At 36.5% G+C, this 19927-nt stretch overlaps 1 protein-coding gene across 1 annotated transcript in view; it reads right to left on the bottom strand.

Annotated features, from left to right (window-relative positions):
• The window catches only part of LOC129249283 (MPN domain-containing protein CG4751), a 64492-nt gene continuing 44565 nt past the window's right edge, over positions 1 to 19927 (bottom strand). Inside the window, exons 5-8 of the mRNA XM_054888998.1 lie at positions 10207 to 10376; positions 4970 to 5218; positions 2815 to 4892; positions 1 to 2739 (exon numbers count right to left, since the gene is read on the bottom strand). Of these exons, the coding sequence (XP_054744973.1) occupies positions 2203 to 2739; positions 2815 to 4892; positions 4970 to 5218; positions 10207 to 10376 (3034 nt within the window). The 3' untranslated portion in view covers positions 1 to 2202. The remainder of the gene's footprint in view (positions 2740 to 2814; positions 4893 to 4969; positions 5219 to 10206; positions 10377 to 19927) is intronic.

Here is a 19927-nt window from a genome sequence, read left to right as displayed (position 1 = left end):
TTTTAAAGCGGTAGCGGTTTTCCAAGTTTTGCAGCTTATTGAAAGTGGGCAATACTGCTTGAGGCTCATGGCAACTTCATTTGTACATGTAACCATTTTTGTAAAGAAAAACTGGGATCATTGGAATTATACACATAATAATTAGGAAGAAAAAAATATATCTTTGTCGGTTTATAAAAAAAAAAATGAGATCAATTATAGTAAATATTGCTTCTATGGATTTTTTTTTTTAATTTCCTTTCATAAAGTGGGCATAAAACGAGGTGTCTTAATGTTACGAATAGTAATTAGAAAAAAGCGATATTTTCTGTAAATCTTCTTTACTGTGTATACCCAACAGTTATCTCAATTAGTATATATAAATTTGATAATAAATATCAAAACAAAGAATTCAAGTCTAAATTCTCACTTAAAAGTAAGAGTTGATCCAGTCTTTATGAGTCCAATCTGTTTCGCTTCAAATTGGTCATCATACCAGCTTTACTAAATATATGTTCCGAGGGTACAGAAGTTGTAGAAATATTTAGGTAATTAGAAGCTAATATATGTATATATTTCTGGAAACTTAGAATGATGAATTTCCCAAAGCCGTAATGGATCCTGCTTACGATCGAAATAAGGCATTTCAAATATTGCTTTATCATCAAAATATAAGCAGTTGTCGGTGTAGTGGTGGAAGTTATAGCAGCAACTTTTTTTGTCGAAATGGCTTTAATCTTCTGTATTACCGGTCTTCGGAAGCCCTTTGAATCTCAAGTAATGTGCTTAATTTGTTGGTAAACTGAACGCTTTCTTAAACCAGTATACGAATGGCCAGTTTTGACTTCTTCGGTTGCCAAAACAAAAAAGTCGTAAATGAAATGTGCCGTAACAGTTATATAGCAACGGTTGCTGTCGAAAGTCCGCAAGTTGGTTCTTAAATATATATAGTTGGCTCCTACAGCATGCTCCTGAAATCCGAACTCATGGGATCATATGTTTTCGCTAACATACTTTTTGATAGAACTTTGGGAGATGGAAGTTTGTGACGTGTTATACATTTTTTGTGAAATAATTGAAACCAAATTCTGCGGAAGATTTTTGGACCTTTACACGTTGGCGATGGCAAATATCGCAGGCGATGGAACGATGAGCTGTATGAGCTTTACGACGGCATATACATATACAGCGAATAAAGATCCAGCGGCTTCGCTGGCTGGGGCATGTCGTCCGAAAGGATATAAACGCTCCGGCTTTGAAAGTATTCGATGCGATAACAGCTGATGGTAGCAGTGGAAGAGGAAACCCTCCTCTGCATTGGAAAGATCAGGTGGAGAAGGACTTAGCTTCACTTCGTGTGTCCAACTGGCGCCGGTTAGCACGAGAAAGAAATGACTGGCGCACTTTGTTAAACTCAGCCAAAATAGCGTAAGCGGTTATCGCATCATTTAAGAAGAATAATAATTGAAACCACAGTCTTCAACCATGCTTAAAGGTTGGCAGACGACGACAACCATATGCATCAAAACTTTTCGAAATTCCAAAATATTTTTAGCGCATTTGCACAACTTGCAGTTAGCTGATATTGGGCTGTCACGATCCGATATTTTATTAAAAAACTCCAATACTATTGTTTTTTTTAAGCGAGGCATTTTAAAATTTTGAACTCCCACCTGAATAAGCTATCGATTGAGTTGTCGATGATAAATCAGTCTACTCGAAACGGTCGAAAACAGCTCGATTGTACACTCGTGCAGCGAGTCGTTTCTTGACTCGATTTTACTTTTGCAATGATGGCGATTCTCTCGATTGTTTAAACATCTCGGACTCGCCCATCACTAGTTATCAGCCGTCGCGTCGATGTCTATTGGCCACTTCCGAGCTGCGAATCGACGCCGTGGGATGCCGAGAAGGGCTAATGTTGTCCTATTCCGTTAAAGATTCAGATCCTTAAGGTGAGCGTCGAGCAAACCCTTTGTAAGATATAGTAGAGCCAGAAACCGTCACCAAGGTCTAGGAAAACTAGGTTAACAGCATATGCTACTGCCACAAGAATGAAATCGTGTTCAACAAATAATGGGAATGTTTGCTCGAATAAACCAATAATCTACTGTTAAAAAAAAAACAATTTTTGTTCATTTTTTTGAATTTTCGAAAATAAACCACTATATGGATCACCCTCCATGTAGGTTTTACCAACATTTTAAATTCTGAATAATTGTATCATTGCAGAACAGAAAGTGTGTCTTCATTTACTTTAGACATTTTTGTAGGCGGAGGAGCCGCTAATTCCGCTATTGATGAAAATTCCATTCGTTTTTTCATGTAACCCTTTCCCAAAGGTGACTGGCCTTCACCATAAAGGCAGCTCAGGTCAACAGGTGGTGTATTCGAGAGCCTTCGATGCTTTATTAAATTATTACCAGCTTCTACAGGAACCGAAGCGGATGTGTTAGACTGTATACTGGAAACAGCTAAATCAGTTGCACTAAAATTATATTTTAAATTAGTGGTATTGCATGCGTTTGAGCTTCCAGCGCCGCTTTTTGTTGGCGTTAGACATCGAAGGGCAGGAGATGTTGATGTTTCTCGTGTACGAGATAATGAAGAAATAGTTGATGATGTGGTCTTAGGAGGTTTCATCATCATTGCCGAAAGAGAATCTGTTTGTATTTTCATCATGGCAGCAGGCGAAATGAAAAAATTACTATCATGTTTCTCATGTTGCTGCTGGAGATAAAGATAATCCTGCGGTGTTTCCTGTAAGAAAGAGTAATAGTAAATTACAGAGTCAGTAAGGGCGGATACACTCCCTTAGTTTTCATTGGAGCTTACTGGTTTATTAGTTGTTGCTGTGGAAGTTGCGTATAGTGTACCCAGGTCTGGTGAAATTTTACTTTGATGACAAAACAATAAATTTTCGAACTGGTTTTTATTTGAATTTTGTTTTTCTTGAATTTGCAAAGTGGCATCTTTAGACTTCGGTTTTGTATCAAATACAGATAGTTCGGTATCAGATGAAAACAGAGCAGACAACTCACGACGCGCATTGTTTGCGGTATTTCCTATAATTTCACCGCCCCGAAAACTACTTTCGGGTTCAAAAAGCTTTGAGTATGTTTCTAAAATAGAACTGTAGTCGGTTAAGGGTTTCGATTCTGGCTGCTTTTGCTTTTTAGAGGCATTATGTGACGACGATAGGGACACATTAGCTAAAGTAGCAGCTGCAACAGCGCCTATTTGTTGTTGTAGAAAATTATTCAAATCATCAGATTTTGCTAATTGCATACAAGATTCATACCCAAGAGTTTTTGAAACTTGAACTAAGTTATTATAGTCAGCAATTTGTGATGCATTGGCTTTGGTCCCAATACTACTTCCTGTTAAGAAATTTAAATCTGATCCAATCCCAAGAGTACTTAGAGTAGTTGCACCGAGTGCTTCTGCCTGATGTAATAAGAGAGCAGCATATTCCGGAGAACGCATTAATTTGTTTATTTTAGAAGGATCATTTTTAATATTACTTAATTCTTTCATTAGTTTCGTTTTGTGAAAATTTGAGGAAATCGATGAGAAATTTAAATTCGAAGATATTTTCGATGGATCTGTTTTATTTTTAGTATTTATTAACATTTCTTGATTATGTACTAATAATTCTTGTATACGCGGCAAATTGAAGTTCTTCGAGCAACGGCTTGCGGCTGTTTCGCTTAAACTATTTTTTTGTTCTTCACCATTTCCAGAAGCTATTTGATTAAGAGTATAATTTCCATAATTTTTATCACTCTGGTGCTGTTGAAAAAGATTAGCTAAATCATTTTGTAGAAAATTGGGTACTAGCTGACCAGTCAGTTGCGCCAAACTCGCAGCAACCAAATCATTCGTTGTAGAAGGGAATATTGCAGATTGCGTTTGAGATATATTAGGGGCCTCGTACTTATTATTGTTAGAGATATTTTGGGTAATATTACTGTTGCTCCTGGGACTTTGTACAGGAGAGTTAAGCAAATGTAGAGTATACAATGGTGTTTCGGATTTAGGTGGTGAAGAACTTTTGATAGGTATCTCAGATTTGGCTGGGCTTGAGGGAACCGTTATCGGACTGTCGTAGATTTCTGTAGCAGACACAGTTGACTTAGTTGCGGTGGTATTATTACCAGCTGTAACGACGGTCGGCAGTGGGGATAGCAGCCCTGAACATATGGTTGTATTTGCTGAACTAATAGGTGTATGGCAAGAAGATGACGGGGTGTTTTGGGTTGGAAGAGACGACCTATTACCGACCCCCAGCAGATTTGGTGTTGTCAAAGGTGCATACGTACGCACCGGATTCATGTTTAATCCCGATGGCAAGCAAAGTTGTTCCTGCAGGGTCATAACTTTTATTTCGCTAACCTTTTTATCAAAATCATTTTTTTCCAGTTCAACAATTCTAGTGATATAATCATCTTTTGTTTTTTCATCTTGTGGCGAATTCACCGAATATGGCATAGATATAGTTGTGTCAGTTGTTTCACCCTTATTTAGGTCAATGGTTGGTATCGTTTTAGAAGGAATAAATTCTTCTTTTTGTGCACAACCCAAAACTTCACAAATCCAGTTCCATAAGGTCGTATAATCTTGCTTTATAGGAATCTTAGAGCGCAAGGTGTTTTTTAACTTTTCTAAAAAAGTAACATCTTCACTGAATAAACTATTGAATTTCACAAATTCATTTTTAAACAATGCGTAATATTCAGCACACGCCTGAACTTCACAGCGCACATATTCTGGTATCTCCTTGTCCATCAAAACTGAGTATTGCATTAGCATTGGACATCCATATTCCGCAATTTGCTTAGTTTCATTTGGTGGCATAATCCAAATAGATTTTACAACTGATTCTAAAGTTGGATTTTCGTCATAATAAGATGCTATTCAAAAATATAGAAAAAAGACAAAATTAAAGTTTGATTTTTTATGCTTTTTATGCCATCTTAGAAATACTTACAAATGATTGTTGAAACACAAGGAGTATAAGTGACATCTGATAAACCACGCATTCTAATTTGAAAGTCCAACTGAGCGTCACAGTCCCGCAATGAAGGTTCCGCTTGAAACTTTGGATGGGAATGGTACCAACCCACGAGTAAAAGCTGATCTTGCATAATCGCGTTTTTTATGTCGCGCTCTTCTTCGGCCACTTTTTGAGGATCAAAGCGAGCGTTTCGACATGGATAGGCTTTATTTATCGTGAGTGCTGGGAAATTGATCAAATTCGGTTAGTTAGCTTATATTATAGCATTTACTAGTGTTTTAACAGCATACAACATTTCTTATATATTTTTGGATAATGGTGGTGAAATAAAAAGTTCTTCGTGACAAACGAATATGACGAACATGTTCCCCGAAGCCCTACCAGATTTTTGTTGGAAAGCGGAGTAAAAGTATATAGTATATTATATGGATTTTTCAGCGAATCTAGTTTGTTGTTTTTTTGAAAGTTACTTATATAAAATTTTTATATGTCTCATGTGTTTGTATTTACAGGCCTTGTATTTCGGAATTGAAGGCGTAAAAATCATCATAGGCTATTCAAATTTGGCCACATTTTTTGGAAGACTACTCTTAACCCTTTCGCTACTGCTGGGACACTGATATCTCACAGCATGTTCACTTCACCCTGAAACTTGCAATTTTCATAGGAAACTTAACCAAAATGTCCCAATCAGTAGCTGCGAACAATACTTACAATTTACCGTTATCCGCATTCCACACTGTTTCAATCGTGTTTAGTTTTGATCAGTTGTTTGTGAGCAGTCGCTAATATTGCACCAAATTTACGCGTAAGGTGAAATAATACGTATTTTTATAAGTGTTGATTTTTCTAAAGAAAAATATTGCCGTTTTACTGGTAAATACAAATATATATTTTAATAAGAGTTTTGTGAAAAATATTCAGCGAAAATTAATTTTGAAATGCATGTGTCTCAGCAGGGCTTTATATAGGGACATATATGTCCCAGCAGTACGTTGTACATAATGTATCACACAGCTAATTTTTTTATTTTTGCAACCTCGTAGACAGCAAAAATGTCGAAATTAAATCGCGATCAAATTAGTGCATTACTTCAAGAAGATGATGATGAATCCATGGAATCAGGAACTGATTTTAGTGACGAAAGTGATGATATTTATAGTCCTGAGGTAGATAAAACCACTGGCAATGACGATTCTTCCAGCGATTCAGAGGAGACCGGATTGAGTGACGAGAATGGTGGCATAGACGATCAACCTGCACGAGGTGAGGAAGCCTCAGGCACAGTTATTTGGAGCACACCGAATGAGTCGTTTGTTTCAAGAAAATCAGTTAGTAACCACCGCGAATGCAAAATAGCAGTAAATATTAGGCGCCACTCAACCCCCTACGAAATTTTTCGCGAATTGTTTCCAAGAAGCATGTCTTTGTACATTGCCCAATGTACTAATGAGAAGCTCAGGAAAATACCCATAACGGGGCGAAACAAAAAAAAACTTCTTCAGACGGACTCCGGTGAAATTGATATATTACTTGGATGCATGTTTATCATGTCGTATAAGCATGTGCCGTCGATTAAAAACTACTGGTCGAATCATAACTCATTGAGCAATGAATCTATAAAATCAGCCATATCACGTGATCGTTTTGAGCAGATAATGTCTAAGCTATATTTTGCTCCAGTTGGCAAGCCTGCAGATGCAGGAAAAACCTATTACATTGACGATTTCATGAATTGCTTGAAAACAACTTTCAAAGCCTGCCGGGATGATAGTAGCTTCCAAAGTATCGATGAACAAATGACTATTTTCAAAGCGCGTTCATCACTCAAGCAATATATGCCACTCAAGCCAGTGAAACGGGGCATCAAAATGTGGCTTCGCTGCGATTCTTTGACTGGATACACCTATGACATGAGTATCTATTGTGGAAAAGAAGGATCTGTCCTTGAAGGGACACTCAGCGAACGAGTTGTGAATGATCTTGCAGCAACGATTTCTAACCCTACGTTACACTTTGCTTTGATCGTTTTTTCACCTCTGTTAATCTTATTAACAACATACAATATCCAGCTTCGAGAACATGCATGTCCAACCGGAAGAATGTTCAGAAAATACCAGAAAAATTGCAGCGAGGCGAAGCTATTTTCAAAGTTAATTCGGCGGGTACGAAGTCAAACTAAAACCCTTTAATTAATTTTTTAAGTAACTTTCTTGATTGCAGGTACCATAGCGGTAAAGTGGCAGGACGTCAAAGAGGTAATGCTGCTCAGTAACTGCCACACATCTGAAATGAGCACTGTTAGACGCAAAATGAAAGATGGAGCTGAGGCAGAGTTTCCATGCCCCGACATCGTAAAGAAGTACCGCGCAATAATGGGCGGTGTGGAAAATGTCGGGATTATATGATATAAACAGAAAATCAAATAAATGGTGGAAAAAAGTATTTTATCGTGGCATTATAATGGCTGCTGTAAACACTTGGGTTATATATTCGGAGCTGAATAGGAAGAAACCTGCCTTCTTACCAGTGCTGGTCGAGATTGCTGAGTCGCTAATTGAAAAAGGAAATGAATCTACCGCATATAAACGATCCCGTCGGTCTGGAAGATCATCGAATAGGTACAAATCAATGACAAATGTGGGGGATCATTTACCCATAGAGCAGTCTAAAAGACGTCGGTGCGTAGCATGCGCCAATCAAAAAGTCGGGAAAAGAACAAAAATTATTTGCCGGGCTTGTAATTTGCCATTCTGTATACAATGTTTCGCTTCATCACATTCTTAAAATAAATAAAAGTACAAATCATATGTTATTACCAAAAAAATGTTTCTACTCTCTAGGTGTAGTTTGTACCCTGTTGGGACATATATATCCCAGTTTTAAATACTGTTGGGACACATATGTCCCACCTCAAAATACCGTTATCTACATAAGTTACAAGCTTCATCTAGTTTCTACGCACATAAAGTACCAATGGGTATCCAAAAACTCAAAAATAAAGTTTGAGCAAATCCCCTGCAAAAGTCGGAGCGAAAGGGTTAAAACATTCAAAATTTCATGTATAGGGTGGGCTATGTAAAATTTGCTTTTTGAATCGGATATAAAAAAAAAAAAGCTAATCAATATTTTTTCAAACTTTGTTTTTTTTATTTTGAAGATTCGATCAACCCAATTTTTAAGCACATTTTCGATTGTTTGGGCTCCAATTTCATGAAAGGCAATTTCGATTTCGTGTTTTAAAACATCAATCGTCTCTGGATGGTTCGCATAGCATTTGTCCTTAACGGCTCCCCATAAAAAATAGTCCAACGGGCTTAAATCACAGCTCCGAGGCGGCCAATTGATATCGGAATTCAAAAACGGTAGCCAAAAGTTCGAGTGTAACTTTGGCAGTGTGACAAGTTACACCGTCCTGTTGCAGCCAAATGTCGTCCATGTCATTCTCTTCAATTTTTGGAAACAAAAACTCGTTGAGCCATTCTCAAGAAAATAGGTGGTTCAAGAAGCAAACGCTATATGGCCCACCCTGTATATAGATGTAAATTTTAAAATCAGTTTACCATAAATTTTAAATGGTTTTATTTCATCCTGAGTAGAATCCAAGGATTTTTTTAAAAATATCCTGAAATCCCGCGGTCGATATATTCTGCTAATATTGGGATCTCTATTCGTTCTATTTTATTATATTAAACTTACATATATGTAATTTTTATTATACGATATACTATAAAGGTGAATGTCTGTACGTTGTCCGCGCATCCCTACGAAACGATAACACCAAATGACCACTCTCATTCGTCACTAATAATCGAATATTTGCTTAAATTTAATCTAAAAAATCTTAGTTTTTCCTATTTCCCACTATTTATAGCACACTCTAGACTTCATAGTCCGCATAAGCTGTTTAGCTATGACCTAAATGCAAAGTTCAAAAACGGTTTGAGATAGAAAATTTCTGATTGGTTGTTTTGATTTTATTCAACGAGGCATAGCAACGGATGCCGGATATTGTAATATTATGGTTATTAATAAAAAATTATTTTCTATGAAATTATTGTTTGTAATTCTTTTATATACATATCCTAAATCCCTCAAAACTACTCCTACGCGAGCGGGGCCGCGGGTTAAAGCTAGTATATAATATGCGGAAGTTTTAATTTTCCTTGTTTTAATTTCATATGAAATGCTCAACTTTGTGACAGGGCATATGGCAATATTTTCGTAATGTCCACATATAATGCGGCTACATATTTTTACACAAAATAAAGCTATTTTTAATTGACCGCTGATACATACGAGGTGTGTTCAAAAAATAAGATGAATTTTCAAATTTAGCTGGCTATGTGCGTTCGATTTCCAATTATTATTATTTTTTTATGTTGGTACACTCGAAGATATGTTCACGGTTTTAGCAATATAGCATGTTTAGTTTGTTTGTGAGAGGCATAAATAAGTTGCATCAAATTTTGTGTAAAAAATGAAATTAAGTGCCCAAAAACAGTTCACATGTTGACAATGGTATACGGTGAGAGAACTCTGAATCAAAATAATGTTTACATGTGGTACAAGCTTTTCACAGAAGGTCGAGAAGATGTGAAAGACGACGCTCGCTCTGGACGCCCCAGCACATCAACAACCGTTGAAAATGTTGAGAAAGTATAGAAAATTGTTGTGGAGAATCGTCGAATCAGAATTAGAGAAGTTGCTGAGGATGTTGGCACATCGGGTGGCTCATGCCATGCAATCTTTTCGGAAATATTGGGCATGAAGCGTGTGGCAGCGAAGTTCGTTCCAAAATTGCTGAAACCAAAACGTTGACCAAAAACAACGTCGCATGAACATCGCTTAGGAATTGTTAAATGACAACGATGATCCAGATTTGCTTAAAACGGTTATAACTGGTAACGAATCATTGGCATATGGTTGACACCGAAACTAAAACCCAATCGTCCCAATGGAAGTGACCAGGAGAGCTAAGAGTCAATAGCAGAAAAACGCCGAACACGCAAAATACTTGTCTTATTTTGCCTCTCACAAATTAATTAAACATGCTATATTGCTAAAACCGTGAACATATCTTCGAGGCGAGTGTACCAACATAAAAAACAAAAATCGAAAGCCGAATGTGCGTAGCCCGCGAAATTTGAAAATTCACCTTATTTTCTGAACACACCTCGTACATATCTTATAAGTGAAATCAAACTTACTGTGTGTATTTATATCCCAATGGCCTCCAAAATAACCGCACACTTCTCGCATAGTTAAGTGACAGTGAAAATCAGCAAGTAGTAGAGCTGAGGAATTAAACGTAACTAAAAATGGTTGAACTTTGCCCATTGATGTAAATGGCACTGCTTTGATAAGCATATTTCCATCACTGAAAGAAAGAAATTGGTAATGTTTTAGCATGAATTCTAATTCAATTCAAATTAATTTAAAATTCAAGAATTAGTTGCAACTCCTAAGTCAAAAATCCTACTTCGAAAATCTCGCTTTCTAAATGACTGACTTCTAAAACATACCAATGCATTAAGTACGATATTTAAGTGTACATGCATTAATTATTTATTAGCCCGCTGGTTGCTAAAGTAGTGCTTTGACTAAGTAAAAGATTTATTCCGGGGCATTATAAAACACTATACTTTTTAAGTAAACATCGCATTGCGTTCAGACGTGTTAGAATTTAACCAATTTATATATCATTCGAATGTGGTTCTGTGTGTAAAAGTCTACGCAAGTGAGGAAAGCTTTTGATTGTGATTCACCTGGGTGTGGCCAGAGCGATTCTTATGCATACGATACAAGCAGCTCACATTGAAGTATCCTCTGTGTAGCCGCAGATGACAACTTCCTACTCTAATTATGGCTACAGCATCGAACTAAGGACTATGATTTGAGGGCATGCACCTAGAATGTTCGGTCCCTTAATGAGGAAGATTCTTTAACCCGGCTATTTGATGTTTTCGTAAGAGTAAAAGCTGGCATCACCATATAACGTCAGCCATATATCGACTTTGCCGGGGCGCAAAACATGGTACACTGCAGCACCTGATTCCAGCACAAAATAATTCTCCCGCAAAGTGACTACCTCCTAATCGAAAAACACGCTTTTAGTGTTTTAGATGTAAATACGTACGATCCGAGAGCCCAACATCGACTCGGATCATTATCCTGTTACATTCACAATATGCAGCAAAAAACGTACATCTAACAAGGCAAAGAATGTTCGATATCGAAAAACTGTAATCTGTAACAGTCAGCCAAAAGATTCGCCACTCCACTCTTACTCCTTCTCTCAGAGAGTATTACCCAAAATGCCGGCATGCACGAGCATTGCGTACCGTCGCCGAAGAAGAAATCGGATAACGGTGAGCCCGCAAAAACCAATTCGTAGGATGAGGAATGCCACGCTGTCTTAGAAGAATAGCGCAGACTATAGAGCCACGTTATGATCGCTATCGGGAGTTGAGAAAGGAAGATTACCTGAAAAAAGAATCCAGAAGCCGAAGTTTGAGATGATAGGTGGGAAGGGCGCAGAAAATTTCACCAGAAAGTTCGGCGGCTTAAATCTGCACATGCCCTAGGAATCGGAGCATTCACCCCATAGTTGGTTCTCGAGAAGCCAATTTTAAAGGTTTCGTACTGTCGGAGCCTCATATTGGGTATATTAAATTGAATTTTACTTAAAAGAGAAGGACAATCAATAGATCCAGAAATGATACGAATAATAAAAGAGCACGATAGAATAGATCGTCTGCTATCAAGTGGTTTTAAGTCAATCAATAAACATCGAGAGAGGTACGATGGTACAGGTTCAGAAAAGTTTAAAGATCGGAGCGCAAAACGAAGAAAGACTTTCTGAACTCTCTCAATCCGATTAGACAGACCTATTTGGTACGGTCTCCAAATAATAGCGGCATACTCTAATCTTGATCTAAAAAAAGCACAATACAATGTTTTGAGAATGTGTGGGTTGGTAAATGCAGAACAATTTCGGCGTACGAATGCTATCATATGCGATCGTCTTATGACGTGGTTAACATGGCTGGTGAAATTCAACTTAGAGTCTAAAATAACGCCTAAGTCTTTAATTTCCTCAACGGATTGCAAAGGTAAGCCAGCAATACGAAGTATGCAAAGTATTGTTTGATTTAGCATATTTTACGTGAAAGCATTTGCTAATATTTAGTGACAAACGGTTTAAATAGCACCAGTTCCGGACATTGTGTAAGTCGGTTTGCAACTGGTAACTGGTAACACTGGTAATCACCGCAAATATTTTAAGATCATCAGCATACAACAAGTGTTCTGCAAACGAAAAGCAAGAACCAATATCGTTAATAAAGAGTATAAAAAGGAGGGGTCCTAGAATACTTCCCTGTGGGACACCAGAGGATGCAATAAATGCACGGGATGTCGTATTATCAACGGCTACAACGCAGTGCCTGTTGGACAAATATGATTTGATCCACGACAAAAACGTGGAGTGTATACCCAATGATGCAAGCTTCGACAAGAGTATTCGGTGGGATACTTTGTCAAACGCTTTAGAGAAGTCTGTATAAATTGCATCAACTTGAGATCTGTTCTGGAAGGCTGAAATGCAGTAATCATTGAAAATAGACAAATTAGTGACAGTGGAGCGACTTGCAACGAAACCATGCTGGTTAGTAGATATTAGGCCTTTGACAGCAAAATACAGGGTTGGCCATATTAAACTGACCCATGTGATTATTAAAAAAATATGGAAAAAGAAACATTTTTTTGTGTTTCATTGTGAAAAACATTTAATTTAGTTCAAGGAGATTCGTTTACATCACTTTTTGAATATGATATCGCGCAAGTGGTCGCCCTTAGCACGTATTTGGATATTTTCCGGGGGCGGCCATATTAAACTGACCCATGTGATTATTAAAAAAATATGGAAAAAGAAACATTTTTTTGTGTTTCATTGTGAAAAACATTTAATTTAGTTCAAGGAGATTCGTTTACATCACTTTTTGAATATGATATCGCGCAAGTGGTCGCCCTTAGCTCGTATAGCGTAATGTGCCCGTTTTTCGGCGTTTTCCATAGTTTTGGCCAGCGTCTCGGCCGATATGGCGGCTATTTCCCGTCGGATATTGGCCTTAAGTGCGCCTAGTGTCTTTGGCTTGTTGACGTAAACCTTAGATTTCAAATTACAGTAAAAAGTTATAGGGTTACTCAATGGGTCAGTTTAATATGGCCAACCCTGTATAACTTATCATTCACTGTTATCTCAAAAAGTTTTGAGACAGACGAAAGCTTCGAAATCGGTCTGTAATTGCTAACATCGTTTTTATTTCCACTCTTAAATATAGGCGTAACGGAAGTAAATACCCAGTCGTCAACAAAGATACCAGAGGACAACGATTTATTAAATATATAATAATTGTAAGAGGCTCAGCGAGACACAAGCAGTTCTTCAGCAAAATGCCCGAAAAACCATCCGAGTCAGTTTTCGTTGTAGACTTGAGCTTCATAATACCCTTGACGACATCAGTAACAGATAGGCACAAAGTCCCAAAATTGAGAGGTGAAAAACTATTAGAGGGCAAACTAAAATCGGAGTCTAAGTCGGGTTCAAAATTAGAGCAAAAAAAGTCAGCAAATAAATTGGCAGATTCTATGGCAGAATTTGCATATTTACCAATATAAAAAACCTTGTTTGGCACCACTGAGCAAGACTTTTTTGATTTGATGAATAGCCAAAAGGCCTTCGAATCCGAAATAATATTGTTTTCGAAATTCAAGATGTAATTTCTATATAAGAACTTGTTCAAACAGTTAAACTCTTTTAAATGGCATTGAAATTTTGAGAAGTGCATTGGATCTCCAGACCTTTTATACAGTTTAGAAAATTTGTTTTTTGAGATTCTTTAGATCTATCGTCTTTCTTATGATAAATAGGAATGTGCTTCAAACACAGCTCAGAAACCTTAGTATTAAAAAAATGAAAACAAGAGGTAACATCATTGTCGTGGAAGGCATTATCCCAGTCAATACTTAATAAAATTTCGTTAAAAATTGAGAAGTCCCATAAGTTGTAGTTAAATTTGATGTTAGGCTCATCGGATACCTCAGAAAACTCATAAAATTCCAACTCAAGAGAAAGAGGAACATGATGTTTATCAGTTAAAGATATGGGAGCAATGCCTTCCGACAATGTGTAGTTGATGTTATTTGAAATGAACACTAGATCTAGGATTCTATTAAGGCTATTATAAAAACCATTAATTTGTGATAAATCAATGCTTAAAAAGCTATCAATGACATGAATTTCGGCTGAAGAATTTACATTAGAAGCCATAAAAGCAGCCGAGTTTCTAAGTGGGGACCAACTCAGGCGACATAAATTAAAATCACCGAGGACACAAAGATGACCGTCACCAGCTATGCTTGATGCTAATGACACAACATTGTCAGCATGTGCGAAGTATAAATAATCCGGACTATTCGGCGGAATGTAGGATGCACACACATAAACTGTTCCCGATGAGCCATAAACACGTACACAAAGCTGATCGAGGAGTGTGTCAGAATTGATAAGTGTAACCAATGAAGCCCGAAATTTTCTCCGAACAGCAATAAGAACACCACCTCCTCTGGCACATCCAGATTTGACAGGGTCACGGTCTTTACGGAAAACATCGTACAAATTGAGGTAAAAAATTTCACAGTCGAAGAAATTTTCATTCAGCCAAGATTCAACGAATACAAAAATATCAAAGTCTAAGAAAGAACTTTTCATATATACCGTGGAACATTTAGTCCGAAGTCCAGATATATTTTGAAAATACAATTTTAATAACTTATTACTAGCGATGGAGTTAGCTGCAGAAGTTACGGAATTAGAGGTGGAGTGACATCTTTTTGAAAAAAAGTGAATGGCCGAATTTTTACGTTCGTAGGCCATATATCCGCATTCAAAAGCTTATCATAGGAAAATTCAGATACGCCTAGCTTAAAGTTGATTTTCTTGAAATCCTTTACGAGGGTATCCTTTTTGATAAGCATATAGCAGGAAAGAAATTTGCGGTCAATTTCTGCATGTTTCGCAACATAGTCCACAATATCGGCAGCTGTCACAGCGGCACACTTATCACAGATAAATTGCTTACCCGTTTTGCGCAAAAGTTCTAAGTCAACAGGTTGTAGGTTGACACAATTTAAATGAAAAAGATCATTGCACTTGTCGCACTGCACTTTCTCTTGTGTACGCTCAACTTTGTTGGCACATAGACACGGCATTTTTAGTTCGGTATAATAAAGAATAAATGTAAGAAACTAGAGTCACTGTCTCATAAAGAAAATTACACAATTTCGAATTTATGATGGTTTAGGTTCATATTTAAAACTTCGATAGAGGAGCAATCAAAAACACGACCGTTCACGTTTTGCATGCAATTACGCATTTTCATAGCATACTTAAGTTATGGAGGGAGTACTTCTCGAACTTGTTGAATAGTGACGACAGTGTGGATGTCATAAAGAATGTGAAGGTCCCAATACCCCAATGGTTGACGAAGGTGCTGGGGTTCTGCTACCCGATCATGACGAGGTGCGGATAGCCTCTCTTGCCGACAAGTGCTACTTTAAACTAAGTTCAATAAGTCAATCATTTACTCAATCATCAGTAAATTCCTCTCTCGACGAATAGAAACCAAAGTTTTACAAGTTTCTCATCTTGCCCGTTCTATTGTACGGCGCAGAAGTTTGGACGGTGACAAAATCCGACGAGTGTTTGAGTGTTTGAAAGAAAGTTTCTGGGAAAGATTTTGGGACCTTTGTCCTTTGGTGACGCGTTAAGACATATGTATAAAGTCTCAGCTAGTCTGAATCCATTGTGAAAACGTGACAAATTTCGCAATTCGGCTCTTGCCATTACCATAATCAAAGTCAGAAATTCACTCGTTTTCCGCGCTACTTTTAAAAACAAAATTCGTAACCAAATGTCCCTTCTTTCAATAAATGCATTCCTCCACCCAAAAAAAGGGATTAAAAAAGGAAAATGGTTGTTATGACAATTATAAAATACGAGATGATGCAAAATACATTGATTATAAACACATGTTTATCAAAATCAGAATTTGATTTAAAGTAAATTTTATGGCTACAATTTGAAAATGATGAGGAAATAAACTTAAAGATAAGTGTAAACTGGAAACAGCAAAATGGGATTGAAATGTTGGATTGGCCAATCGCCTGATGCCAACCCTATTGGTTCCGCCAGTAGTCGTTAGAGGTGTTAGAGCTGACGATCGTGAACGCATCTTTAAAAATGTCCTACCTTTGGCTGTATACAAATATCCTGCTCCTTCAAAAAATATATGAGCATTCTTACTTCCCGACAAGGCAATGTACTTTTTGCTCATAATAGGTAGTGGACAGTTTCCAGCAATAAGTGGGTACGTCGATGTAACAAATATTTATATTTTGTTGAAAAATGTAGATCTGATTGAAAAAGAATACCCTGAAATTAGCAATTTTCCAACTAAGTCATTGGAGTGGTTTAAAGAGCAAGCTAGGAATGCTGTAATACTTTCAAAATGTAATTGGAAGCACAATCTTTCTATTCGATAGACACAGTAGTAGATACTAATAGTAGTAGTACTAATAATAGAATTTTTAAATTTTCTCAACCCCACCAGAATGCCGCCACATAAACTAGTTATTAAAGTACGAGCTCATAATATTAGTACGCAATATAATTCCGCTAACATTACATGTAGTATAAAATGGAACTAGGCAACTGATCAAGACGATTAGAACACAATAATTTGAAACAAATGAAACATAAAATAAAGATAATTTATGTGTTTTGGCTTCTATGGTTAATAAAAACTAACTTGAATACACATACATATGTATGTACGTATAACTCCGATTGGTCACTACATCATACGATACTTTTGTTACACGTAAGCAGAATAAAAAGGAAGTTGGTCAGTGTGATCCTATCACTTGGAAGCACCCAAAACTATCTTTAGCAAGGATGAAGGAAGAAGTTGGACCGGAACGATTCCATCCGTAACAAGTGGAAGTTATTTTAAGATACAAATGTAATTTTTTTTTTTAATTTTTCGATTTTGAAACTTTCAAAAACAACGTTTTAATTGTAAGCTTCCTGATTTGCAAATAAGTAGGAACTGTTTCAAACTGCCTTTTCGAAAAGTTAGGTTTTTGCACATGCTATCGCATCAATTTTTGATATTTCTAACTATTTTTAGTTTTGCAAAAGTTTGAGGTCAAAATAAAAGGAATTGTGGGAAAAGGGAATTATGGGTTTAGAACTTCTCCTATTTATTATATGGTAGGAGCAAGGAGTTGCGGTAAGGAATTTAACTGACCGTAAAATGATTATGTGCATTTGCGTCGAAGGCGGAATGCACAAAAATTGGCAACTTTCTACTTTTGACGTAGGTCAAGTGCAGCGAAAATGGCGTTTTTTATTATATCAAATTAAATGCAGAAAATAAATGGAATTTATATTAATTGAGTAAATTCAAATGCACCCTAATCTTTTCAATAAAAGCTTGAAAGAATATAAAAAGGATTCTGTTTTTGTTTATATGCAGCAATCGTTCATTGTGGCTTCACAGTACGTTTTACTCCGTCCGTCAAATTCGTTGCCGCAACTGACGGAACGGACAAGAAGTGGAGCAAAGAAGTAGGCTTTCTTTCTTTGCTTATTTGTTTTGTATTTTTCCAACTCATGACGTCAACCGGTTGTCAAAATCGTGAAAAATAAAGTAGCGGTTTCCGAAAGGCTTTAGCTTCTGCACACCGTGCTTTAGGAGAGCATTATTCAATAATAAAAGGTTTCCCCAGTAAGCAGCTTTCTCGTTCCCACTTGACAAATCGGCTTCCTTAGCAAGACATTGCTTTGCTAACTCTAGAAATTTTGAGTAAAAGTGGAGGGAAAGTAAAATTTGTAGAAAAAATATTTAATTTTCAAAATGGTATGCATATGAGAGAGCATTTTTTTCGGACAAACCTTAGTAAAATAAGATTATTGTTCTGTTTTTAGTCCATTAAATTTATGAAGAATCCGCTTCTACTATGAACGAATTCTTTTTTTGTTTTGATAACACTTCAGGTTGGCAAAACTTCGCGATCGGTTTTAAATTTAAAAATTAATTCACAAAATATAATTATTGGATTAATTTACGCCATTTTTTGTTTTCATATCACACTTGGCAATTTCCGTTAATATTACAATATTTATCCGCGTGACACTCTTTTTTGTTATGAATATTCACAAAATTTAAATGTACATATCGTATTATTATAGTAATAAATTGTAGAGTATTTTTAATTTGCAAATAATTTGCATTTTGTTAATTTATAAATAAAAAATCGATCCTTAGCACATAAGTATTAATATTCCACACAAATATTAATGTATGAAATCTAAAAATTAAAATGGAGACTGTAGTGGAGGATGATTCCATAAGTATTGGGTTAGGGAAAAAGTTCATAGCGCTTTTATTTTGCCTTTTACTTTACAACGATTTTTTTGGAAAACGGTTGCCAAACCAGTCGTGAATTGGCAGAAAAAATGAAGCGCTATCATAAAATGGTTCTCAATCACCTTCATTCAATGGGATTTACCAGAAAATTGGAAGCCTGGGTGTCTCACGAAAATCGCCTTCAAATTGCTTCTCAGCTTCTCGCCCGCCATCGAGCAACACGCAGTTATAAACAGAGCTTATTGCACCGAATCGTCACGGGAGATAAGAAATGGTGCCTAAACATCAATATGAAGTAAAGAAAAGAGTAGGGGCTCCAAGAAATACGCCAAAGCCGAGAGCCGGATCTTTGTCTAAAGAAGATCATGATGTGTGTTTGGTGGTAGTACGGGATCCGGCTGCAGATTTGGTGTAGTCATCAAGTACATGCTGAAATCCACATTTTTACCCACATTTATGATTAGGAGAATAAAAATTCACCACGGTGCCAGTAGAAATGTGGCTGAAAGTATTTTTAATTAAATTATTGTTAATTGATTTATCCGGGAAAAATTTAATTAACCAAGTTTTGAGATAAAATATCGTTCGGTTTACTGCAATAGGTGTAAAGACTTAAAAAAACCGTAGTTGCCGTTGCGCGCTTGGCCGCACCTCTCCGCAGCCAGGTATAAACAGGTATGATTTCGATATAATTATACATCCATAACGTATATTGATCTGTTATAGATCAAAATATAGCTAATTTTTTCCTCATTATTATGATATACGGCAACCTAATTAAATCTGGCCGCAAGTTAGGGTTGCTAGCAGTTAAAGATGGGAAAAATTGAAGGTTGAGTGAGAGGAAGCTAGCGCGTAACATCACTAGTCTAACAAGGATAGCGATTGCCAGCTGTACGACATTTTAAGGCTAAGAATAAGAAAATAAGAATAATAGTTTTTAACGAAAAATACTTCGAAATTAGCACTGTATAATTTATATTATAACTATAACCTGTATTTTTTTGTATTAAATTGAAATTTTACTTACTGTAAGTGTTTTGAATCTACCGAGGATTTTGGATATCATACAGAGTGCCATAAAAAAATTCCAGTTTTAAAACAAAAAGATAAAGAAGAATTTGAAAATTTTTGCAAAACACTTACAGTAAGTAAAATTTCAATTTAATACAAAAAAATACAGGTTATAGTTATAATATAAATTATACAGTGCTAATTTCGAAGTATTTTTCGTTAAAAACTATTATTCTTAATTATTTTCTTACTCTTAGCCTTAAAATGTCGTACAGCTGGCAATCGCTATCCTTGTTAGACTAGTGATGTTAAGCGCTAGCTTCCTCTCACTCAACCTTCAATTTTTCCCATCTTTAACTGCTAGCAAGCCTAACTTGCGGCCAGATTTAATTAGGTTGCCGTATATCATAATAATGAGAAA

Source organism: Anastrepha obliqua, chromosome 5 (assembly GCF_027943255.1).
Source record: "Anastrepha obliqua isolate idAnaObli1 chromosome 5, idAnaObli1_1.0, whole genome shotgun sequence".
Lineage (NCBI taxonomy): Eukaryota > Metazoa > Arthropoda > Insecta > Diptera > Tephritidae > Anastrepha > Anastrepha obliqua.
Note: the sequence above shows the minus strand (reverse complement) of the source record. Positions and strands in the feature narration are given on the sequence as shown.